The sequence below is a fragment of the Acanthochromis polyacanthus genome, chromosome 13 (assembly GCF_021347895.1).
Source record: "Acanthochromis polyacanthus isolate Apoly-LR-REF ecotype Palm Island chromosome 13, KAUST_Apoly_ChrSc, whole genome shotgun sequence".
Lineage (NCBI taxonomy): Eukaryota > Metazoa > Chordata > Actinopteri > Pomacentridae > Acanthochromis > Acanthochromis polyacanthus.
Genome location: NC_067125.1, coordinates 11,018,154 through 11,044,083, shown reverse-complemented (window position 1 = coordinate 11,044,083; position 25,930 = coordinate 11,018,154). Strand labels below are relative to the sequence as shown.

General features: G+C 40.9%; 1 protein-coding gene across 4 annotated transcripts in view; it reads left to right on the top strand.

Moving 5' to 3' along the window:
* lsamp (limbic system associated membrane protein) overlaps positions 1-25,930 on the top strand; it is a 1,200,168-nt gene that overhangs the window by 1,162,065 nt on the left and 12,173 nt on the right. For all 4 annotated transcript variants that reach the window (XM_051958406.1, XM_051958404.1, XM_051958405.1 and 1 more), the window contains 2 exons: positions 17,951-18,082; positions 20,259-20,379. In XM_051958406.1, coding sequence (XP_051814366.1) covers positions 17,951-18,082; positions 20,259-20,379 — 253 coding nt within the window. The remainder of the gene's footprint in view (positions 1-17,950; positions 18,083-20,258; positions 20,380-25,930) is intronic.

The window sequence follows — 25,930 nt, the reverse complement described above, 5'->3', positions numbered from 1 at the left end:
CTGAGATGACAATGAGGCCGGAGAAACTTCATTATCTGTACGGATGTGCATTTTTGCAGCCATAGCAAACAAGGTGCTCGTTAAAGTTCCGGCTCACATTAAGGGTTTTATATGTTTTTTGGCTTACATTGTCAAAGGAGATAACAAGCAAAGTTTAACAATTACCACAGTCATGAAGTCTGTAATTTAACAATGAGGCTAATAAATGTGTAACATATGAACAAGATCATGGGATGAAGCTCATCAATGTATGGAAGAGGTCGGGGTGGATGGCTGGGTTAACCAAACATCAGACTTTACCTTTTCAATTGTGCATTGGTTTATTTGAGCCCAGACCGACTAATGTTCCCCAACATTAATTTTAGCTCAAGACATAATGTTTTTCTAACCCTAAGACCCTAAAAACCTGTTTTCTTAGTTAATTACGAGTCTTGGGACCTGACATCAACATTTTCTGCCAACATTAGAACAGCTTTGGTTGTGAGAAATGAGTGGTGTGGTTTGGGGCTCAGTTTGGGGGGAAAAAATCTATGGCATAGATCAGGACTTAACAGCATTTAAATTTGAAACTAATGACAGTTGGTGGGTTATCTGGTCACTGTCAATCAAACAGGGTCAAACCGTAGCAAATCACAGAGTCCTAATTAGGCAAATTTGACTTTTTTAAATACCTAAGAATGCTTTTTTTTTTAACTGTGTCACTTATTTCTGACTTTTAAGTAATTTAAACCCAAACTACAGTTTTTTTTTCCTGAACCCTATGGAGTCACAGGAGTGCCAAATCAAAATATAAATAAATAAATAAATAAATGTGGAAATATAAAGATAAATAAATAAATATAAGGAAAAAACGGAAAAGGTAAAAGCAAAGACAAGGTTTTCCTTTTTATTTATTTATTTATTTATCTTTATATTTCCACATTTATTTATTTAATTATTTATTTCTCTTTATATTTCCACATTTAATTATTTATTTATATTTTGATTTGGCACTCCTGTGACTCCACAGAACCCAAGTTGTCACTGATTTATTATTTAACAGTAAATTGTAATGGTTTTGGAAAGTACGCACTCACAAATGATGCTACACGACTGATAGGGGCATCAGGTACCTCGTGTCTTTCAAAAGGGCAGGTACAAACAACATATTTTGCTGTTGCATTTGCATTTTTTCAGTTTTTTGCTATTTTATCTGAATTTTAAAGTTGTCTGGCTCCTCTGGTTAACTCTAATGGTAATGTATCTTTTGTTAATCAGTTGCATTAATGACTTTTAAATGAACTTTCCTCATCAGTGCGTCAAGGGAATAAGGATTTCTATCAAGAGGACAAGTTTTGGTATCATTTTGTGCTTTCACTGCACTGTTTTAAAAAACCTGAAAGTGAAAATATTGGCTGCTATTAGTTCCATTTAACTTATTATGACAAGCAGACACCAAAGGACAGCTACACAATATCAACACTTCCATCAGGTGTCTCATTAGATGTGTCCCTTTGACCACTGAAGGCAGTGAGGGAGGCTTTGAAGCTCTGAGGCAGACACAGTGTAGAATATGGCCCACAGATGCAGTATGGCATTTATTTTATCCGTGTGAGACAGTGGGAATGATATACGAAAGACGCTACCTTGTAGTTCTTGTAATTTTTTTATCAAAACACTCTTTGTTCAACCTGCTGCAAGTATCGACCGAATAGCACTTTGCTTGAACTAGACTGACCGAGGAGCAGAGCGAAGGTGAAGGGATTTTCATTGATATAGAAGGAAGGAAAGGAGATGAAACAGAAGGGTGCTTTCACCCTCTGACATCTGGCACTGAAATAATATGTGTGTGTGTGAGAGAGAGCGAGTAAGAAGACTAAAAGCACATCTGTGACTAAGTACATGTGTTCAATTCTCAAGGTGTTCCTGCGACATGCATGTCCAAAGACCTGCAGCGATGTTGATCGCTTTAGCTGACTGCTTCCCAGCTCCAGTCCACCCCAGTTTTTTTTTTTTTTTTTTAACTCCTCCAGGATAATTGCTAAAGGTCGCAGACTGGAACTCCTGGGTGGTGGGAGGCTGGGGGAACGGCAGCACCCTGTCGAGCATGATGGGAGGAGAAATGGAGCTGCTGGTCAAGCAAGGAATCCTTCATTGCACGCCTCTGAGACCACCAAAATAGAAGTCAGACAAGTATGGAAAATACATGCCCTCTGGCTGACTCTGGTGTGCCATGACACAAGGAGGACCCACACAGAGGTGGAAAGAGAAGGAACTGATGGAAGTTACAATATCCTCAGGGAAGGAAGAAACAAAGACGAAAGAAAACGGAGACAGACAGGAGACGGAGGGGGAAAAATGGATTAGTGCTTTAGTATGCAAATGGCCGGTTTCATTAGATGGGTAATCATTCTTATCATTAGTTATAGAAACTCCAGTGGTTAATTAATGTTCAATTATGCATTCAAGATTCTCTCACCTCCTTGGTGTAATAGAGTTTGTCAGTCATTTGTCGCTGCAGGGAGGGCGACCACAGTGAACCTCAAACCGCTCAAGCAACATCTGGACAACTGGGAAGTGAAAGTAGTAAGATATTGAAGATTTAGAATTCGAACCATCAGAAGAATTGACATATTTGCAAGACTGCACCCTGGCGGCTGAATGGACTATAAAGAGCATCCTGCCGGCGAAATATCAACAGTTTTAAGTTGCTCAACAGCCATTACCTGTCCATCAACAGCCATGTTTACTGTCGCAGCGTCCTTGAGCAACAAACTGAACCCTTAAGGTGTTCTGGATAATAGCATCAGCTAACTGTAAATGGTAAGCTATGAATCTACCACAACAGTTTCATTGCAACAAAGACATCTGTCCAAATGAATTGATTTGGACCACAGCCCACGTTCCTGTGCTATATGATCCTGCTGAATATTGAAGGCATAACCCTTTTATAGCAGTGCTTGGCAGGGCCGCCTTTTAAAGATTTGATGCTGAGTGCCCTTGACATCCCTCCTACGCCGGCCTCAGCGGCATCGGCCATGCTCCAAGACCATGCTCGGCAAAGTCTCCCCAGGACTGTCACCCTGTCTGCAGAGCTCTCTCTCTCTCCCCGTTCCTCTCAGCAACTCTTTGTCCATCCATCTTCGCCTGTCGCTCTGTCTTCCTAGCCTCCATTCTCACTCTCGCTGTCTCCTCCACTTTCCATCATCCTCCCATCTCCTCCTTCGGCAGAGTATGACAGTCACTTCAATTGTCCTTTCTGCACCTCAACTCACTGTCTAGGGGAAGACGTGGAGCCAGAGAGCACAACAGAGCACACTCATGCACACATGTACACACATATCTCTGACTCTCAGGAGAGAGTGGAGCAGGCGAGGGTGCTGATACATAGGTGTCTCAGTAGTGTAACTCTTGTGTAGTAGGAGTGGGTGAGCAGATTAGGCAGGAGACGCGCACACACACACACACACACACACACACACACACACACACACACACACACACACACACACACACACACCGCACATATCATTGTGCGCCAAGCTGTCAGTGACAGAGTGTAGCTGACAAGCCTGCTGATTGTGGGAGTAAAGTGTAAGGTGCTGACAGGTCCTTGTCAGAGCAACCCAGGTCAAACCTCCTGCTTCACATCTCCAGCTGTGTGCAGGCGTGTGTGTGTGTGCACGTGTGTGTGTGTGGCCATGCACGTGTGCACTATCAGTGGAACAGCAGCCCTTCGGGAAGCAAGAGAAGACAGCTGCTCATCTGTCTCTCAGCAGGTCTCAGATCTGCTGACTGTCACTGTTCACTTGTTTGTTTACGATCAGCACCATCCGCAGCTGGTCTGAAACCAGTCTGCTGTCACACGCTGCCCAGAACATCACGAACACAGCTTGGCCGGTGTCTACCTGGCCTCATTAAGTGTAGTCACCGCTGGGCCGGCTCAATACTGGAGCTCACGCTTGTTTAAAGTCACAACTGTACCGAAACTCAGCACTTTTTTTTCCCCTTGGATAAGCAGTTTTTGGAAACCCCCGAGTCACACATCCCTTCAGGGAGGCAGTAGCCTGAAGGAGAGGTGAACTTGTGATATGAAAGTTTCAGGTTTGAGTCCATGCTTAAGCCAAGGATATGGAGGGAGAAGAGGAGAATGGAGACATGTGATCGTGTCTGTCATTTCTGCTTTATCTTCCTTTCACTGGCAAGTCATCTCACCCTCTGTATGTCCACTGGAGAGGTTCATGTGGTCATAATGAGCAGACAGTTCACAAATTAAAGAAAAGAAATCTGAATACATGAACAAAGACACATGAATCCTTCCTTACCAACGAAGGGTGGCATGGGCAGAAAAATGATTTGAAATGTATACTGTGGTCTCTGCAGTCACCAGCACTCAACCTAATGATCACCTATGGGAGATTTCAAAGCGATTTGTTAGAAAGTACTCTCCTCAACGATTGAGGGTGTGCTATAACTAGTGGAGGAACAACGTTCATCCCTCCGGTAATGTGCCACAGAGTGTATTCCAAGGAGGGCCTTCTGGATGGAACAACATGTTATTAGTGCTGCACTCACGTTGTCAAAGAAGAGCTTCTGCACATGTCTCCTCCTCTCTTGTGTAGCATCATCGTATAACATGTAATTATTACTGGCCAACATGCCAACATTTGTATCTGGACACAAAAACAGAGTATGGATAAAGAACCAGCTACTGTTGTTGGTCCATAAAAAAGGGTTTTTTTGCCTTGTATCCCAAATGTTCAATTTATTATCATGTAAGATAAAGAACAGAAGCAAAATGTTAAATCTTAGAATCTGAAACAATACATTTTTTTCACATTTCTGCTTGACAAACCACTTCATTAGTGGGTCATTAAAGAGATACATAGTCATTTTCCGTAAATCAATTAATCATTGCAGCTGTAAATTCAACATTTGCACTTTTATTGCCAGTTGCCATTTGTCTTTAACTTACTTACTGTAGCTTCACAGACTCCTAATAAGAAACCAGTGGGTGGCTATAATACATACTGCAGTGCAAGAGTTTAGCTTTTCTGTCATATTTTGAATATAGTCGTATTCGTTGTTGTTCTTCCCATTTGTGTGTGGTCAGTACAGACTTTCTTAATCAGACAATGTTGTACAAATAGCTAAACTTTGGGGGGAAAAAACCTAACCTTGCATTCATAAGAATAAAGTCATAATATTTCACAAAGAAGCTGTAATGCAAGGAAAATGTGCTAATATGTGAAGAAAACTTATTATTTTATAATAAACCTCATACTATATTGTAAAATTGTGCGTGCATGATAAAAAAATTTGCAAAATAATGTGTTTTACTTCATTTTAAAAAATTTACATTTTGGCTTTCTGGCAAAATTATGAACTTATTGTTTTAATATTATGGATTAGTCCCAAAATATAACTACTACATATTTAAAATTGCAGATTTTCTCCCCAAAAAAAGTATTTTTTGTGGAAAGTGAAATTAGTAATAGTGAGTCTATGTCAATAAGATGTTTTAAACAGTCCTACGTGTGTGACATGGAGCAATGTCATCTGTCAGTTACAGTGCTGGAAAATTGAGTTGTCGTATTGTATGAGTCAAGTGATTTACAGACGATTATGCAGGCTTTACATTCAGTGGCTGAATAAAAATGATAGTCATGGTCATGTCGAGTGATGAGTCCACATGACAAGGGTAGATCCTTGGCCCCCTGGCAGCAAATCTCTTTAATCACATGCATACACACACACACACACACACACCATCCTTGTACTTCTGTCTTTATAGGCATCCTCTGATGACATTTATCCTCGAAGCCAAACCTCACCTGTAGAGATGCAGCTCTGTAGTTATGAGTTTATCTCCCTGTCACAGGTTCTGTGTGTATGAATGACGTTATCATGTGTGTGTTGGTGTCTTTACACATCTGGGAGCTACCGTGTGTGTGATAGAGAAAGGAAAGGAGAGAGGGCCGATAAAACCGAGCAGTAAGCGCTGATGCTCCATGGCTGACCTTGCTCCCTTTGCTTAACACAAAGCCTCTTCTCCCATGGCGAACACAAGCCCATTGACTCTACCCAGACAGTAATGAGCAGCCTCCCTACAACAATAGCCTAGATCCGTTTATCAACCAAGTGCAAGGAAAAGAGGACAACCCAGCTCCCCTTCATGGGAATTCAATCACTAAACCCTATTCTGTTTTATCAACAATTAATCTCCTTTTAAAGCCTCAGACTTGAATAGGACAAACAGCCATGCAGCATACAGCCGTACACAATGAGAGAGGAACCCCACCGAAGCTGCCACGGAAAAACAACAAAGGCGTGTGAGAAGTTGGAGAAGAAGAGGAAGAAGAAGAGGGAGAGAGTGGGGAAATGAAAGAGAGAGGAATGACAGCATTCAGGAAAACAGACGGCTGCACCGCTCCGCTGTGCGTATCATTTCTTCGGCTCAAGAAGCGGCAAATAAACAGCCGTCTTGTTTTTGGCTCCAACACCTGTGTTATTTCTGCTCTGCCAGCAGCAGTGGCAGCAAATGGCACGTGAACAGAAGTGTAAGTTCTCCTCTTGTCCTCAGACTGCTGAAAAGATATTGTTGATGTAGGTTTTCGTCTTAGATATACAACAATGCTGCCAAGCATAACAGGACGTCCAGGTGATGAAACGCAGCACATTAGCAAGTGGAGTCCCGCTCGGATATTTTTGGAGCTTTCATTTCAAAGGATGTAAGACATTTCAGGGTTAAAGTGATTTTTTTTTTGTCACCAGAGAGAAGAAATGTGTAAGATTTTATTGTCATCAAAGAATATTTGTTATTTAAAAGCGATGTCTAGCACATTGGTAGCAGTGTTGTGCTTTGTAGATGGATATTTGCATTTTGTTGTGTGCTTGGTTTCGACAGCACACAGTCGACGAAGTTGTAAGCGAGCTAAAGTTGCATTTAGCTTCAGAGGCGAACCGCCTCTTTATTATCTACACTGTGAAGAATGTGTTGGTGTGAACAGTTACTTAGTTTGAGTTGACCCATCATTTAAATCACAGTGACTCCTGACAGGAGGATAGCTGCTGTGTGTCAGATAAAGCCAGCTGTCCAAATACGAATACTCAAACACACACACGTGTACGGAGTTGAAGGCCCAAGGGACGGTGAAGGGTGTGCGTGCACGTAGACAGACACAAGCACACGTACCGTCGCACTCATGCAGACAAAAGAAAATAAATGTTGCGGGGTCTTTTATGCTACTTGACTCCGAAGTTTCTCAAATCAGCTGCTTAACATAAATTAGCATTTGCAAAATAAATGTAATGTTTCGCACTGTGGTAAAGTGATGCTGATGAATGATGCATGAGGATATGCAAATTGGCGCAATCCAGTTGAAGTCGCTGGTTTGTGATTCACATCCCTTACCCCTCCGCCTCCTCCATTTCTCTCCCTCTCACTTTCCCCCCCCCACCACCACCCTCTCTGGGCCCCTCTCTTACTTTGGAAGGTGGGGGGGCTGGTGAGCATGTATGGAGCTACAGAGCGTTGGTCGGTGAGCCCATCCCACTGCTGTCCCTCACTCCTACAGAGTGCTTTAATTGACATGGAAAACTTGTAGTTGTTCACGCTAACTTCAGATTGCCAGTGCAATGCAAATCAGTAACCAGCAGGCATTTGTAGAAGTGTACTTCCTCCAGACTGCTCAACTCTTCCCAACTCGTTCCAAAAAGCCTGCTGTTGCATATCCCAAAGGCTGCAGGGCTTTCAGCAGTATAATGTGTGGAAAAAGACAGCAATTATATGCATTGTCTTTGTCTTTTCTCGCTAGGCTGCATAGCAAATTAGAGAAATGGCACAAAAACAGTTTCAGCTTGGTGTCCAAGAGGGGGTTAAATGCCACTTTAAAAAAAAAAAACATGCTTGCTTTTCTTATTTATATAAAGAGTAACTGATGCACTGTCATTGCTCAGCAATAAGCACATTCGCTAAATGGTTTGTACTTTCACGAGCCGTAAACCTTTGACTTTTTTATCTAGTTTTCCAGTAAATTTCATAAGCTTTCAGGTGATAATGGCTAGGGAGACATGCTGGCTGAAGTGCCTCATTTAGGCGATCACTTCTTGGCGGCAGGAAGCTGTAATGCAGCTTACAGTATAACTTAATCATCCGCTCTTGTTTCCCATAAATTTTAGTTAGTTTGTGTTTACAGTATCCCCATTTTTCCGTGTATCTCTTGTACTCTGATGGGATACACCCACATTAGTTCAGACTCCCACATCATAGGTATGACTTTTCAACAGCTTTAAAAACAATACTTCCTCAAAAATGGTTTCCAGGCACCAAGCAGAGGTAATTTAGTTCAGGATTTTAGCAGACTTGGTATAATAGTCTCTCCAGTAACGAGGAAATTGTAGTTACTGTCGTTCTCTCAAGGTAGAAAGTAGACCGTGCATTTTGCCACCCATTCCCTCAGTGTTTCTCATTTTGAATTCCATAGTTAGAATAGCTCAGGGCTACTGACACCTAAATGACCCACCTCCAAGAACACCAGGAGAAAAGTTTGAGAGAAACGTGTGCAATGGAAATGTAATCAGTAGATGCACAACAAGCGCACCGCTGTTTGGCAGAAATTCAAACTCTGACCTGCATTCACACATTTACAGGTGGAAGGTAGCAGGATGGACATGGACCTGAAAATAAAAACGAGAATGCTTTCAGTCTTGGTGCTGCCAAAAATTTTAGGTATTTATGTACAGGAAGGTGAGAAAGTGAGTACATTCCATGAAATTGTTGACCTTTTTGACATGTCTGGACAAGCAAACATAAGGTCTTCTTTGAAACAGTTCTTACAGGTAAAGGTTGTATATCCTAGAACATGGCCACAATAGAAATGTCAGTGTAAATACAAATATATCAATAGATGGGATATTGTTCTTAGAAAAAAGTCAGTACTTCAGATACTAGCATTGCTTTCTTTAGTGGAAATAACTTCTTGAAGGTGTTTTGAAAATGATCCACCTGTCTCTGGCAGCAGAATTTTTTTAGCAGTCTTTTGTGCAGAATTTCATCTGCTACAAGGTGTGTTGAGCACTGGCATGAAGCAGATTTTATTGTTGAATCAAGCTGCCCACCACCTGAGGCAGTAAAGTAACCCCAATCTACAGCACTTCCACCACCAGGCTTCACAGTTAGTTTGAGGTTCTACTCCTGAAAAGCAGCCTTTGGTCTGTGCCAAACATTTCTACTGTTGTCCTGCCAAACAACTCTATCTTTGATTCATCTGTCCAGAGTAGATTATTCCAAAGTACCTGCTCTTTGTCTGTATGTACATTGGCAAACTGTTGACTTGTTCTGTTGTTCTTTATGGACAGCAAAGCTTTTTCCTCGCACGCCATCCATGCAGGTCTGGCCTTTCAGATTACTGATGCATGCGTGTTGACACCAACAGCTGGAAAAGTTCCCTACAGATCCTCTGATGAAATTATGTGGCTTCTTTTTCAAATCTCTGCTCTTTAGGTGAATTTGTGGGAGCGACCATTACTGGACAATTTGCCGGTCATTTGAAATATTCCTTACAGTGGAATGATTTAGTTGAAATAATCTGGATCCCTTTTTACACACGTGGACAAAATTGTTGGTACCCCTCAGTTAAAGAAGGAAAAACCCACAATTCTCACTGAAATCACTTGAAACTCACAAAAGTAACAATAAATAAAAATTTATTGAAAATTAAAAAATCAAAATCAGCCATCACTTTTGAATTGTTGATTAACATAATTATTTAAAAAAACAAACTAATGAAATAGGGCTGGACAAAAATGATGGTACCCATAACTTAATATTTTGTTGCACAACCTTTTGAGGCAATCACTGCAATTAAACGATTTCTGTATTTGTCAATGAGCGTTCTGCAGCTGTCAACAGGTATTTTGGCCCACTCCTCATGAGCAAACAGCTCCAGTTGTCTCAGGTTTGATGGGTGTCTTCTCCAAATGGCATGTTTCAGCTCCTTCCACATATGTTCAATGGGATTCAGATCTGGGCTCATAGAAGGCCACTTTAGAATAGTCCAACGCTTTTCTCTCAGCCATTCTTGGGTGTTTTTGGCTGTGTGTTTTGGATCGTTGTCCTGTTGGAAGACCCATGACCTGCGACTGAGACCAAGCTTTCTGACACTAGGCAGCACATTTCTCTCCAGAATGCCTTGATAGTCTTCAGATTTCATCGTACCTTGCACACTTTCAAGACACCCTGTGCCAGATGCAGCAAAGCAGCCCCAAAACATTACTGAGCCTCCTCCATGTTTCACCGTAGGGACAGTGTTCTTTTCTTCGTATGCTTGGTTTTTGAGTCTATAAACATAGAGTTGATGTGCCTTACCAAAAAGCTCCAGTTTGGTCTCATCTGTCCAAAGGACATTCTCCCAGAAGCTTTGTGGCTTGTCAACATGCATTTTTGCAAATTCCAGTCTCGCTTTTTTATGAGTTTTTTTCAGCAGTGGTGTCCTCCTTGGTCGTCTCCCATGAAGTCCACTTTGGCTCAAACAACGACGAATGGTGCGATCTGACACTGATGTACCTTGGCCTTGGAGTTCACCTTTAATTTCTTTGGAGGTTGCTCTGGGCTCTTTGGATACAATTCCAACGATCCGTCTCTTCAATTTGTCATCAATTTTCCTCTTGCGGCCACGTCCAGGGAGGTTGGCTACTGTCCCGTGGGTCTTGAACTTCTGAATAATATGAGCCACTGTTGTCACAGGAACTTCAAGCTGTTTAGAGATGGTCTTATAGCCTTTACCTTTAAGATGTTTGTCTATAATTTTTTTTCGGATGTCCTGGGACAATTCTCTCCTTCGCTTTCTGTTGTCCATGTTCAGTGTGGTACACACCTTTTCACCAAACAGCAGGGTGACTACTTGTCTCCCTTTAAATAGGCAGACTGACTGATTATGAGTTTGGAAACACCTGTGATGTCAATTAAATGACACACCTGAGTTAATCATGTCACTCTGGTCAAATAGTTTTCAATCTTTTATAGAGGTACCATCATTTTTGTCCAGGCCTGTTTCATTAGTTTGTTTTTTTAAATAATTATGTTAATCAACAATTCAAAAGTAATGGCTGTTTTTGATGATTTAATTTTCAATAAATTTTTATTTATTGTTACTTTTGTGAGTTTCAAGTGATTTCAGTGAGAATTGTGGGTTTTTCCTTCTTTAACTGAGGGGTACCAACAATTTTGTCCACGTGTGTAGATGCCTTGGCAGACCAATAGTCAACCACTGCCTGTTTGTTTCTGAAGGCCTTAGAAAGCGCTGTAGATCTTGGCATGATGACACCACACACTTCAACAGCAAGGAGAAGACCAGACCCTAGATTAGGCGCCTGTGCGTGACCGTGTTATTAATCTTGCTCCCACTGGATTTCAGGCAATTACCTCCTGGTAGCGCAATATGTGTGCTCTACTGGCGCCACAAACTTTCTCACCATTCACGATATAGAGTTTTGTTGATTTAGTGTCTTATCCCATCCTTCAGGGAAAATGCATTGTTTTACTTCAGAGTATTCAGAGATACAGTACATACCCTTTTGGTAAAAGATTACAGGTATTCTTGTGCAGTAAGTACATATTTCATAAACTTCTTGATGAAGAAAAAAGTGCTTTGTATTTGAAGGAGAGTGTAGGCTGTTTGATCAAGGAGAAAAGAGAAGGTATATCTCCAGTGGCGCCAGATGTGTATGTGTTGTGTTGTGTAAGTCCAATTCTCTCCATTTTTGTCAGAAACAACTGAGAGATTTCTCCAAATGTCAGGTTTGCCTTGCTTTGCGTCAGTATTGTAAAAACCTGATTTAATCTTTTTTTCAACTTAATATGACTCCATCCTTGTGGTTAGGACTACCTGCAGGGACCCGCACTTTATTTTTTCATTACAAATGCAGCGGTGAGATCCCCTCTCCTGCAAAAAGTGCACCCAGGCAATAAAACTTTCCCTGTTCTCTATTTTAAGCTGCAATGTAAAGCTGTCATCTGCATCAGTAGTGGTCAGACAAATATTATATACATTTTTCAGATGTTGCTTGCAATGTCATGGTTACATTTTTGTCAATATTTTTGCAAATATAAGAATACTGCTGATTATTATCTTAACAAATGCGAGTTAAGTTCGATCAATTTAGCCATATTAGCAGGTTTGCTTTTAGGATGATCATGACTGAAATCCATCTGTTCGTTCAGTTGCTTTGCTGCCTTATCCTGTATAGGGTCAGGTGGGAGCCTATCCCAACAGACACTGGGCAAGAATTGGGAATCAAGATTCAAGATACACTGGTACACCCTGGATAAGTCGCCAGTCCATGACAGGGCTAACACAGAGAGAGATAATCATTCAAGCTCAAATTGGCTCCCACATCTGATTTAGAAACCTACCATGCACGTCTTTGGATTGTGGAGGAAAGCCAGAAACCCAGCGAATACCCACACAGGCATAGAGAGGACATGAAACTCCATACAGAAAGGCCTGAGTTGACCAGCAAATTTAAACCCAGAACTTTCTTGCTATGAGTCAAACCGCTGAACCATCATGTTGCCTAGCAATGACTTGCACTCTATGACCATCACATCATCAAAATTATATTTTCTCCAGCATCTTAGTTTCTGACCAAATTCCCATTTTCTTCAGCTGCATTTAGTACAACATGTACATGCTAGCACACTAAATTAAGATAGTAAACTTTAACATTCGCATGTTAGCCTTGGGCTCGGTGGTTAGCACTGCCACCTTGCAGCTAGAAGCTCCCCAGTTCTGCATGGAATTTGCATGTTCTCCTTGTGCATGTGTAGGTTTTCTTCGGGTACTCTGGCTTCCTCTCACAGTCCAAAAACATGCAGAGATTAATTGAAAATTCTAAATTGTCCATAGGTGTGAATGTGAGTGTGATTGTTTGTCTCCGTGTATCCCTTTGATAGACTAGTGACCTGTCCAGGGTGTCCCCTGCCTTCACTTTAAGTCAGCTGGATAGACTCCAGGCACCTGCGACCCTAATGAGGTCTAAGTGGTGTATAGATAATAGATGAATGTTAGCCTTGTCATTTTCAGCATGTTGGCATCCTGATGTATCCTGCTGTTGGAGAAAGTGCTCTATTTGGGGAAAAAAATATTGATAAAAATATGCCAACTCCATGTCCTTGCCTTACTTAATACACTCTTTTTCCTCTCTGACACCCAGTCACCCTCCTCGATCCAGATTAGCATAGAAATGTGATGATATAATAAAGTGTAGTGCCAGGATTCATGGGGCTTTTCTAATGTGCACACTTCGAATCAGTCACTGCACTCAGCGCTCCCTGAAAACCTTCAAGGAAATCTGTCTTCACCCCAGTTCATGCATGCAAGCTTCATTCTCACCATGGCGATATTACGCCTCCACACGCAGCATGAGCACGTGTGTGTGTGTGTGTGTGTGTGTGTGTGTGTGTGTGTGTGTGTGTGTGTGTGTGTGTGTGTGTGTGTGTGTGTGTGTGTGTGTGTGTGTGTGTGTGTGTGTGTGTGTGTGTGTGTGTGTGTGTGTGTGTGTGTGTGTGTGTGTGTACACACACCCCAATGCTGTACACACACTCAAATCAATTCCCTTCAGACGAGATTAACCAATCTATCTCTAATATGCTTCATTAAATAGATAACATGTAAAGCACACACAGGAAGCTGTAATCTCCTGTGTACACAGACAAAGATGCGTGAAATGTTGTTTTGTAACTAATTGTTTCTTTACACAATACATCTCGTTCCATTCATTCCTCATAAGTGAGTTGCTCTTTCCACAGACCAGGTGAGACTCCTCACAGCTAATTGTTGCGCTTTTAACAACTAGTCGAGCCACTCACATCTCTCATTTAAATTCTGCTCTTCTCTGTTCTGTTCTCTATTCTTTGATCTTTGCCGTCACCTGGCTCTCTCTCTCTCTCTCTCTCTCTCTCTCTCTCTCTCTCTCTCTCTCTCTCTCTCTCTTTTTCTCTCTCTCTCTTTCCAGCACCAAACCAAAGTACTGAAGAAGAGATTGAGCTTCAATAGAATTTCCATGGCAACAGATTTTCAATCATACCTCTCCAATTGCGTTACTCTGGCAGTTTGTCCAGGCAGAGCTGAATATGATGTGGTTTAGACTTTGATCATGATCCCACTGATCTTTCAATCAACATGGAGTAATGCCATATCAGCTGACCTCCATCTCCATCATGCAACTGATTTGATCATTTGGCTGATGTTTTCTTTCTTCAAACGCTGAGACTACCCTGTTTTATTGATGTCGGAGGGCACGTATACAAGTCAGACTGATGGTTTTGAGTTGTTATTGCGTTTTATGGCATAAAATGGCACAGTATTTATGTGTGTTCACCAAGGCAGAACTCCTGTTTTTTAACAGAGTCCCTGAAGTTGCCGGTTCACTTCTCGGGGCATTACGCCTTGATTTCCCAGAGCCTGCATCCCTGTAGTTGACACGTGAACATGAACTTGCCCATAGCCGAGACTACTGACATTTACTGTTGTTACAAACAGTGCATTTTCTCACACACCCCAGAGATCCCGTCTGTGCAATTTATTTTCACCGCCAAGATTCCATCATTCCTAATTTTCTTAGATTAAGGGAAGTATCAGTCGATGTTATAGTAGTTATTACATTTGCCGGGTCCTTGGAGACTCCCCTTCTCATTCAGTGCAGATAATTGTGTCTTTTTGTGAAATACCCCGAGATCTGCACTGCTGGCACACTGGCTAGGAGATGATTCCTTAGTTACTGCAATTTCCCAAAAAATCTTTTTCCATTAGGTTCAAATCTATGCCCAATGGATGCTCAAATCAACTGAACACTTCGTCTTTGTACAACACACGAACACCGAGTAATTATCTCAATGAAATGAATTGCAATGTCGCACATCTGATATATGAATAAATTGTCATATAACGAATAATGATGTCTTGTTTTTCACACAATTGCTATTTTCAGGCATGATAAAAGATGAAGTGCAGTTAACACAGCAGCAAATGGCGGAATGTGTCATTTTCTCCTCCTGAACCACCCATAGATCTGTAATAAGCAGATTTTTCCGAGTGAGACGCTGAGCCACTGTGTTGGTAACATGGATAATTAGCAGGATTCCTCATTAAGCAATTAGCCAGATATCTGTCTGATAGTCTCTGTGGCTTTTTTGCACTCTGTTCAGATGTTTTGTCTGACATTTGCAGACATCATCCCTCTGCTAATTGAAGCTTTCAGACAAAACGACTAATTTAAGTCAGCTTAACAAGTTGTTGAATATTAGACGTGCTTTTGTTGAAGAGGTGGCCAATGCAATTCAGTCTGAGTTCTTTGGCTTGACCTAACTGAATTTGAATTACTTCTGTTGGGGAATATGAACGTGGAAGTGTGCCCTAATTCTTCTTGGTGCCTCATTTATTTAGCCCTTTTGAGAAAGCAAGTCTCTAAGAAATTTAAGATGTCAGTTTGGTTCAGGTTCCTCGATAGCCCTCCCACAGATGCACGTGGATACAGTTTAACAAAGTAGGCTGTTGCAGTGTTTGGACTTGTCTCTCTTTTTCATTCAATGACTTTTTATGTTTGCAACTATATGCCTTAGATGGAACACTCGCCATAAGTGGGAGTTGTTAGACAAGTCTGGCCTTTGAAGCAGCTATAAACAGAAGCAAAATGTCATATGTACTACTTCCTTTCAAACACACTGGCACCTCCAACATAAACTGAAATATGGCTTTTCAGCGATGTCAAACAGAAATAACATACATTTTGGAAAACATGCATTTTTTTACACTCTCTGCACTGAATGACCTGTGAAGCTCTGAATAGGTCTTAAATCTGAATGAGATTGGCCATTTTGCTTTCTTATACGCAAATGAAAAACTGCCGTGGGTGGCAAAAACACAACAGTAGTCTCAGTGGGAGGCCACATTGACAAAAATACATCATGGAAACACTGACAAATTCTTTTTGTTGTTTGTCAATGCACATATAAAAGATATATGTCGAAGTATAAAACTGGCAAAAGCATGAAAGCATCAAGATAAAAAAACAAACAATCCGAGAGTGTTCAAATAAAGTGCACACAGCTGAGAAATGCATACAGTGCTGCTTGCGACCCAGCTCATTAGAGGAAGAAATAGAACCAAGTGGTTTTGGTGAAATAAAGTTATTCATTAATGAGAAACCTTGCCAACTGACACAAACAAAACTAGGCAGACAAGGGAAAAGGGCTTGTGGGCGCAAATCAAAGGAATAAATAAATCAACCCAAAAGAGGACACTTAATAAAACTGCTTCAACTATCCTTCCCTGATGATACTAAAAATGATAAATAATGAAGCATCATCACCTGCCCTTGCTTAAACAAAACCCAAAAGGCAGTGGAAACAGAACCATTGCTCCTCGAATCACTTAATAAGGGACCTCTATGTGTGTTTAATCTGTATATATGTAAATCTATGCTTGGTCCAGTCACTAATACAGTGAATACCTCCGTAATCATGAGGATATCACAACATCCATAGCATTTAGTGGTTGGAAACAAAAACGAAAGTCAGCTGAAAACCCCACTTGCACCATCTCAAATTGTGTCCACAAACAGTAAGGGAGGAGATGGGATGGGCCATAGTTCTGCAGCTGTAACCGATCTCATACAGGAGACCATACATCCACCTCAGAATGCATATCAAAGGAGTACAAGGAGGGTTAGACACAGGTGCTGGGCATAAGCCGACTGACATTTGATTCCGTGCAGGTTTTTGCTATCCAAGCAGAATATTTCTTGGATGGAAGCAGAAGCTGCCCACACTGCCCTCATCAGAGACACAGCCTAGCACAGAAACCCAACACACAACTGCTGCTTTTACGCAAATAAAGTATCATATGTTAAGTCTCACAAATCCAGTTCTTGGTATTTCTAAGAGCTTCACTAAATAGCAACTGGATAGCTCTTTTTTTTTTAACATTTTACCCATCATTCAAGAGGCCACTTCAGTTCTGACTGGTGAAACGTCTCGCATATATACTGTCATCCCCAACTCACAAGGCTAATAGCCCATTAATGACACACAGCTCACACGCTTTGAGGTGTGCTGGTTGTGAAATTGCTATGACTCAAGATGTTAATGATGATTAAACTTTCTGTGGTGAGATCTTGAGACTGCATTAAAGGTACCTGATAATTGACGTCATAATCGGCGTCCTCGGTTTCGGAGTTTCTTCAAACACTCCATACCAGTGAACTTCTGACCCAGCAACTCTAGGAAAACAAAAAGTGATTCACCATGAGGATAAAACACATCCATACTAGCTGAGTGACGTTGTACATGTAGTCCAATGTGGCAAGGAGTGCTCCAGACCTATATATCAGGGAGGCTGAACCACAGTTCCACAAAAGCATGGCTCAACACAGGACAGTCAGCTTCTCAGGACAAGACTGAGCATCTGAAAGATAAGGAACCCTCCTCTCAGGACAGGGCTGTTTACATTCTGGACACAGAAGAGAGATGATTTGAGAGAGGAGTTAAGGATGCCACTATACAGCCATCTCTAAACAGAGTAGGAGGTCTTCGATTCCACTTATTATGTACTTATCATGCACTCTTGAGGTCTCAGAAGCCTCTTGGAACAAAGAGAAATCCGGTTGTCTTTTACTGAAACTCTTCGGATGCTACTTTGTAAGGTTTAGGTTTTGGTTAGTAGAGTATTTTTTACATTTGAACAGCTTTAATCCTCCTTTTTTCCAGGCTTTATGCTAGAAATAACAAACCAATGTGAGACAGGTATCAATGTACCCAAGAACTGAACTATTCCTTTTAAAGTTTGATTGTTCATTGTTCTGCAGAAGGTGGAAATACATCATCAAGTCAGTTTTGCACTCTCTTTGTCTCTGCCCTGTTTGATTCCTTCAGTCAATCATTCACTTTCTTTGTCTTTCTGTCTCTCTGCAGCGGAGCCGCTGGACGGAGAAGAATACCTGGACATTATAGGCATCATGCGAAACCAAGCAGGTCGTTATGAATGCAAGGCCAGCAACGACGTTGCCACGCCTGATGTCAAATATGTCAATGTGGTTGTCAACTGTAAGTAACAACAGACTCCTGTTATGCTATGCTTTATTCAAAGCCAATCAATATTCTCACCACATTTAATGTCAGACATTTCACAAGATGATACACTCAACAGAAAAGCCTATAAAAGTCAAGATTGGAGTTAAGAGTAGAAGCATGTAGAATACAGCATGACAGGGAGTCAAGGATGTGTCTTGAAAGTTCTGAAGGACTCTTTAGTCTTAAGATGGATCCAGGTAGGAAGAGAATTATCTGTAGCTTTGATTGCAACTGTCATTTCTATGGTAATGCTCACACATCACATCATCATTTAAGAGACACTTGGAATTTTAAAACAAGATCACCTAATTACATCTTTTCAGGGCTCCATGTTGGATCTGATGAGGGTTTTACAGACGTTGGCTTGTTCAGGATTGATGAACAGCTAATGCAGCATCACAAACCAACTGCCCCCAGAGGAGTTATAGAATTCTCTTTGATCTGAACAAATCACATATGGCGGTTTGCCCAAAGCGTACTTTAGCCAAGTCTGAGTGCCTGAATGAAATGATAAAGTTTCGACACCAAACCATTTCTTCGTGTTTAATCCTAAATGGAAAATGGGTATTAATCCACTTGGGACATATTTCTGGCCATTGGGTTGTTTGGAGAAATTATGCGTGTATGATGAATGCTAATAAACTTGATGAATTTTAATATTTCGCACCGATTAATTTTTAATGTCAAGCCCCAGATAATCTATTTTACCTTGATTGTTGATGCTGCGAGGGAAAAATCAAATGAAATTCTGCACTTTAACAAGTGGCACATAGGAGAAACTCAGTTCCGTCAGCTTATCTTGTATACCTGTGTTTACTTGCTTTTATCAGCAAGATTCAATACAGAGGATTTGTCACAATATTAAAAGGCATTTTCTCTCTGCCTCACACTTGAATCAGGGATACTACTCTGACAGAGTTGAGACAATAGGGGTAATTCACTTCTATGAAAAATAAAATTTAAGTATTTCAAAGAATATAGCTTTTTTTTTAAATATATATATTTTTTATTTTTGCAAGGATGACACCAGGGAACATTTTAAACTAACAGACATCAGTATGAAACTTCCCCAGTTTGTTACATGCAATATGATACTGATTCTTTTATATGACAAGTTTTTGTAAAATTGGTTTTCATATTTTTAAAAGGTTTACTTGCATTTCCAGAACTGAAATTTGAACACTGGATAAAAACAACTGAAGAATATGAATGTTTTTATTATTATTATTGCTTGTATACTTTCATCACTTATATCAGATAAAACTGTCAAGAGCCAGACAAAATCCATTTTTATCAGTTTTTTAAAATATAATCTTCAATAGAAAACCCACTTTTATAGACTTGCTTTTATGTGAACTTTACTTTTAGCTATAATTAATTTCAGTGTTCCATTGTGTATTATGTCCTGTTTATTTTTTCATGTTCTCTCTTGTTTTACTTTAATTTTAGTTTTTGGTGTGATGGCAGGTTTAATTCTTTAATTCTCAAACTTTCAGCCTTCAGTCTTATTCTTTAATTTTTAAACTGCCCAGTTCTTTTGTTTGATATGCATTCTAATCTAGCTAATTACTCATTTAACTTGTCATTTTTACTATTTATTTTAATTGACTGCTCTGCCTTGTCTTCCCTGATTGTCTGTCTCATGTTTTGACTGTCAAAGCACTTTGTGAACGCTGTTCTTAAGGGTTTTATATAAATAAAGCATTATTATTATTATTATTATTATTATTATTATCATCATAGGCTATGGCTGATATATGAACACACCTCTCTGTAAAATTCTTCAGAATATAGGTGGAACAAAAGTGAAAAGTTAGGTGATTTCTGGCTCAGACTCCGAGTCAAAACTCATTTTGAGAAGATTTCCTTTAAATTTGCGGATTGTAAAATTGCAAGGATGTGGATTTATCTCATTAAACACGCACAGATTAGCATAATGCAGTAAAATAACCCCCTACATGTGTATTTTGGACCAGGCTGAAAGAAAACAAAAGCAAAATCTCAAAACTGGCCAGTGCATGAAAAACAAAATAATTTTTGCTCATAGTGTCTCACCAAACACTTACATGCCCATAGAACAAACATAAGAGTTGTCTTGGTAACTGGTTTTAAGATGTGTGACTCATACCAGCATCATGTGACTCCGCAGACCCTCCGACAATAAAGAAAACCCAGAGCTCGGAGACTCCGGTGGGTCGCATGGGAACGCTGCAGTGTGATGCCACCGCTGTGCCCACACCAGAGTTTGAATGGTACAGAGACGAAAAAAGGTAAACTTTGGCCTATGTTTTTTACACTCTGTGGCTCCATACAGCTGATCTAACCTCAGAAAAGAAGTGACACTAAAGCTTTAAAAGCTGGATGCTGAGACAAGACGTATGTGTTAAAAACGCCATCAGTCACTGTCTGCAGATCAAATGAAACACACATATTGGTTCAAGATCAAGTTGTGAGCTCAGGCTGTGTATTTTCTTTGCTTTTAAAATCCAATCAAGGGCTAAGAGTGAACTGAAATATTAATATAATTAAAACATGAGCTGTATACAGTCTGCTCTATACAAACAAGCCATTATATAGAACACAAGCCATTAGCCTTCCTTATCACAAACAAGCACACCAACTTCAGGACTGATGATTACAGCGCTGTAATGTAAGATGGAAAACCATCTCTCTTAGACGTTAATTTACTGGAAAGAACAAAGTCTTGGGGGGAAGCCTTCACAACACTTTGAAACACTTTGCCACATTACAATTCTTTCTTGAAACGTTCAGATTTTTGATGATTAATAACTAGTTACAACTCTGAAGTGCTGTGGGTGACAAGCACGGGATGAAGGCTTGCAGAAATAACTTTGAATTGACTTGACCTGACTGGCCTTGAGGCGAGCGGCAAATTTGATTTATGTTGTTGCCATGGCAAATAAAATAATCAGGCAAAAATAATGAGATTTACATTGGACGTACTTAGGCGCGACTATGATAGCTGTTAAAAGGTTGCTGCCGTTTGCTGTTGCTTGCACAATTAAGATTAATGAATAGCATGACTTTCTGAATTAGAAAAAAATCACATGAAACAGTGCTCCCTACGCGCAAGCCTTTAGTGGATATGAGCCGTCTTTGAACAATTGGGTTACAGTCTGTGGTTTTGTAATAAGCTGATTGTTTATTTAAACGGCCTGGATCTTTCCACACGCTTTGTCCTGAGTTGATTCATCTTCAGCTCCCAAATGTGGCAGCCGCTTCGTTACTTTTTTCTCTGTGCCAGACATGCTTCGTATCGTTTGACCTACTGGTTATAATGGAGCCTTTTGATCCTTTTGTCAAATCTGCCCTTTGAAGTGGTCCCACTGTCGGTTTGATGACATCATCTGTGTAGTGTGATAATGACTAATCACCCACTTAATCGCTCACTAGGCTGAGAAAAAGGAGAACAGCTCGGCCGTCCTCCTGTGTGCAATTTATATACTGTAGTCGCTGAAAATCTCAGTAACCCTTTTCTCGTAGTGGAAGTAATTCTTACTGAAATGGAAATGAGGTTCGTCCCACTGCACCGTCTCCTGTGAAACGGCAAATTGTGTGGCCAGCCATAGATGTTCACTGCAAAGCTATCAATTTAAGTGTTGTGCATGTGTCTGAAAAACACTTGAAGACGATCAAAACGTAATGACATTCGAAGGCAACGACAACCTGGTCCCCCCCCCCGTTTCCACTCTTGTGGTTTAATAACCCGGGAGATTTCCTCCTCTGCAGCTGACTCGCCACCTGAGTCAGTCTGGGAGCCTCAGCAGGGGAGAAAAAAAGCTAACGATAGGAAAATTGCAACAAAAATCCATGATGTACAGTTTCAATCAGCTACAGCAGTAAAAGTTTGCAGAAGATTGGAAGGAAAATATTGCAGGAGTATCACAAGTGTTATCACTGATATGGTCTCCAGAATAATAGGCCTATCGTACCAGCGCTTGAAAAAGAAAGATTTATGGCAGTTGAAATATTTTTGCATTATCTGTTGTTTCCAGCCTTCATCTATCTCAGATGTTTTGTCCCCTGGAGGATCTTGGCGATGTGCCTGTTCATGACGCCCCTCTCCCTCTGTGCCAGTTGAAAGACTTATGGCACCTTCTCCCTGGATGATGATGTTGATGTTAATGCACCATAATAATATCATTTACCCTTGATTGGCTAGTTAATTTTATAGACCCCTTCTCCAAGAATCGGAGCTAATGCACTGGAGCCTGTTGTGTCATATTTACTTAATTCTTAAGGGGAGGCCTTGCTTCTATGCGTGTTAACCTCCTAATTAGTTTAACCTCATCAGCACACATTTTAAGAGTGGACACCCTGGAATCTGCATTTAAATCACAAGCTGCGTTAGAGTTGCTAACCAGCCTTTGATTCTCACATGGTGTGTGCAGTTAAAAGTGTCAGATTCACCACTTTAAATTCTCATTAAGCTTTAAACTGTTGGGTTGTACATAGCAGCAGTTTTCTAATTGATAGCAGCTATTTATTTTACCAGCTGTCATGACAACTGTTGTCAAGAGATTTCTTCACAGTGGCTACATGAGGTAACTGAACACAGTATTTTTACTTTTTCAGGAGTGTCTCCAGTTGACCTAAATTGAGAGCCTTATGAAAGAGATTTAAACATTGTACCTGATGATACAGATCTTGCTCTAAAAGACAAATGTGAAAGCAGCATGTCTTCTGACAAAATTCAGCATCTTCATCAGCTAACAACCTGTGTGGAAGAGGCAGAACTCCTTTTTACCAGAAAGACAACCGGCAGAAGAACCAGGCTCAGGGTGGGCAGATATCTGCTTCGCCTGGTAGACTGAGGGCAGGCCTGTGCAGCTTCAAAGCCAAGACACATGTCGAAAGGTACAGAGAGGACAAGGCACAACCCACAGTAAAGTAAAAACTAAGTTGACAACATGCAATAGTGCATACAAGGAGGAAGCAACAAGAATCATGCAGCCATGTTTGGAGAAAACTGAGCAAAATCAGTCGAGCACTAATGAGCCCCATTAAGACTACTGTCAGGTGGAATCAATAACACTGATCATCTTGTTATATCTGCTGGGAAATCTTGAGTCCTCAATTTAAATGGATGCTGCTTTGACGCTTACCACGTATTTAGCAAAGAGAAAAACCTTCCTCCCATGAAAACACCACTTCTTGACAGCAGTAGCATCCAACAGCAGGTCAGTAGCCCCTGTCACACATCAAAAAACCTCTCAGGAATGGCTTGAGGAAGAGCCCAAATTGTTGATTCAGCCTTCAAACTAACTAGATCTTAAACTCATTGAGCATGCACGGGATCTGCCACAAAAAGCCAAATCCACGAAGTGCTCACACTGCAACCCAAAGGATCTGCTGCTGATGTCTTGTGACAGACACTAAATACACCCCAGAGGTCCTGTGTCCATGTCACAACAGATCAGAGCTGTTTTAGTAGCACAAGAGGGACCTACATATCAGACAGGTGGTTTTCCTGTTGCCGCTGATTTGTGGATATGCTAGCTGGACGCGCTAACAATTGTAGCTTAAGTTTGAGCAGATAAACACAACATTAAATCAATTCAATATACTTCTGCACTCAGTTTTCTCTTCATTTTTTCTCTCTCGATGAAACTGAATTAACTCTCGTAAACCAAAGATGGCTGCAACTTTTTAGAATCAGAACAAGCCTTTCTCCCAGGATCATCACACTGACAGTGACGTTTCTATATGAGATGTTTTCGATCTTACAGATGACACCTTCACTGAAACGTATGAATTTACCTTCGCTATTAATTAAACATGTGGGACAGGAAAGCGTGTCAGAACTGAGTGCAGTTTGAGTCTCACCTCTTATTTTAGCCTGAAACATGAACATTGCACGTCTAATTTGTACATGTTTAAGAAGTACGGTGAAGTTTTACAGGAGTTTTCTGATTAGCTTTGTTCCCTTGCTTCATTAAGCTTCTTTAATCCCGTCTTTACATGATATTTTGACAAATACACAAAGCTGTCATGTTTCATATTTTAATTACTGATAGCTTTCAGATCTTGGATCATTTTAGGATTGTCTCCTTGTATGTGACATTGATTCGTCGTGTTTTTTAATCGCTGTAATATTTTTAATATCTTTTGTTTCTGATTTATCGATGTCGGGAAGAAAAGAAGTGTTAAAATGACTCCTTTGTGCCAAGTCTGGTATTTTATTGATTTATTTATAGTGTGACACTTCCACACATTTAAAAGGAAACCTTGACTCTTGATCCAGATCAGTTCATCTTGGCATTTTCCACATTTTTGCATTTTCCACTTGGTGGGTTACTTTACTCCAAACAAACTGCATCGCAGCTCTCTTGGAACAGGAATGAGACACATTTTTGTTCCAGTTATATGTTGGCAGGTTCCAAAAGCTTCACTCTCACCTGCCCAAACAAACCAAACTGAAGGAGTAAACACTCCAGAGTTCGAACAAACTGCTTGGCACCAGCTGCTGAACCCACACTGGCCTGCAAAGCTATGAGTGGAGACGCTTAACCTCCTAACTGTGCATATCCATCCTCTGTCAGTCACAGTATCCTCTTCAAGTCATGGAAGTCCTCAAGTGATAAAACGCAGCTCATAATGGGAAGCATAAATAAAACATAGCTTCATAGCATCTCCAACATTACCAGGATCTGAGTGTCTCCACAGCAGAGAGAGACCAATTAGCCCCAGTAGATGCTGATATATCGTGCTCTCAGAGCAGCAGGACGTAAGAGATAACTATTACTGGTTGCATGTTATGACCTTCCCTGCTTTTTCTCTCTTCTCTCACTGGCTGTGCAAGATAGAATTTGAACCAACTATCATACAGTATTCGTTGCTCTTTGCCGCGTTGTTACATGCTCAGGCAAATGATTCTGTAATGTTAACCCTCAAAGAGACGCTACAAATCTGGTTGTGCACAGAGAAAACACTGCCCAGTTTTAGGAATTCATTACAGCACTTCAGCTTTTGAAAACTGTGCTGGCAGAATCAAGCAGCCTGTCTTCTAAAGTGTCGCTCCAGCTCTTTACACAGTAAATCACTCCATCCATGCTTCTGACATGAGAAAATCCAAAGTGAGCTGTCAGCCAATGTGACAGACAGATATGCTTGTTGTTTTGTCAGCTGATACATGGCTGCCACTAGCACCAGGCCGCTTCAATCATCTCTGGGTTACAAGTCTCAGCAGGACTCTCCACTTGATTTCATTTATCATCGGCCTTGAATCATAACAGGCCTGTCACTTTCTATGGCAGTGATAACCTACTTTAGATGCTCCCACACGCTGCAGAATCAAATCTGTCCATCTGATGATTTGCTCTGGTCTTTCATCTGCACCGGCTTCAGACCGCAGCCTCGCGCACACGCTGCATGCCCTCCGCCAAATAGAGGGGTCAAATCATTTCAATCAAGCGCTTAATGTTGCACAGCGGCTCTGTGCATCAAGAAGCGATTGTTGGAAGATATCCAGTAGAGCACTGCTGCCCTCTGCCTGTGAGGAGACACATCAGGCGATGATGAGAACACTTAAAATAATCCCTCCAAAAAAGAGAGAGAGAGAAAAAAGGCAGACATGCACAATTTCTGCCAACTTTTTTGATAATATATTCCAGTCCATTATGCCAGATGAAGGCAGCTGGCAGATACACAGGCATAGCTGAAGATGAACTTGAAATGAGAAGTGAAGGAAGTTGCAGATGTGCGTGTGCCAATGTGCTAAAAGTTAAAACGGACAGCAGAAACGTGCAGCTTGATAACTGCTGACATGAAGAAGATGCACACTGGCTGCCAGTTCTTTAC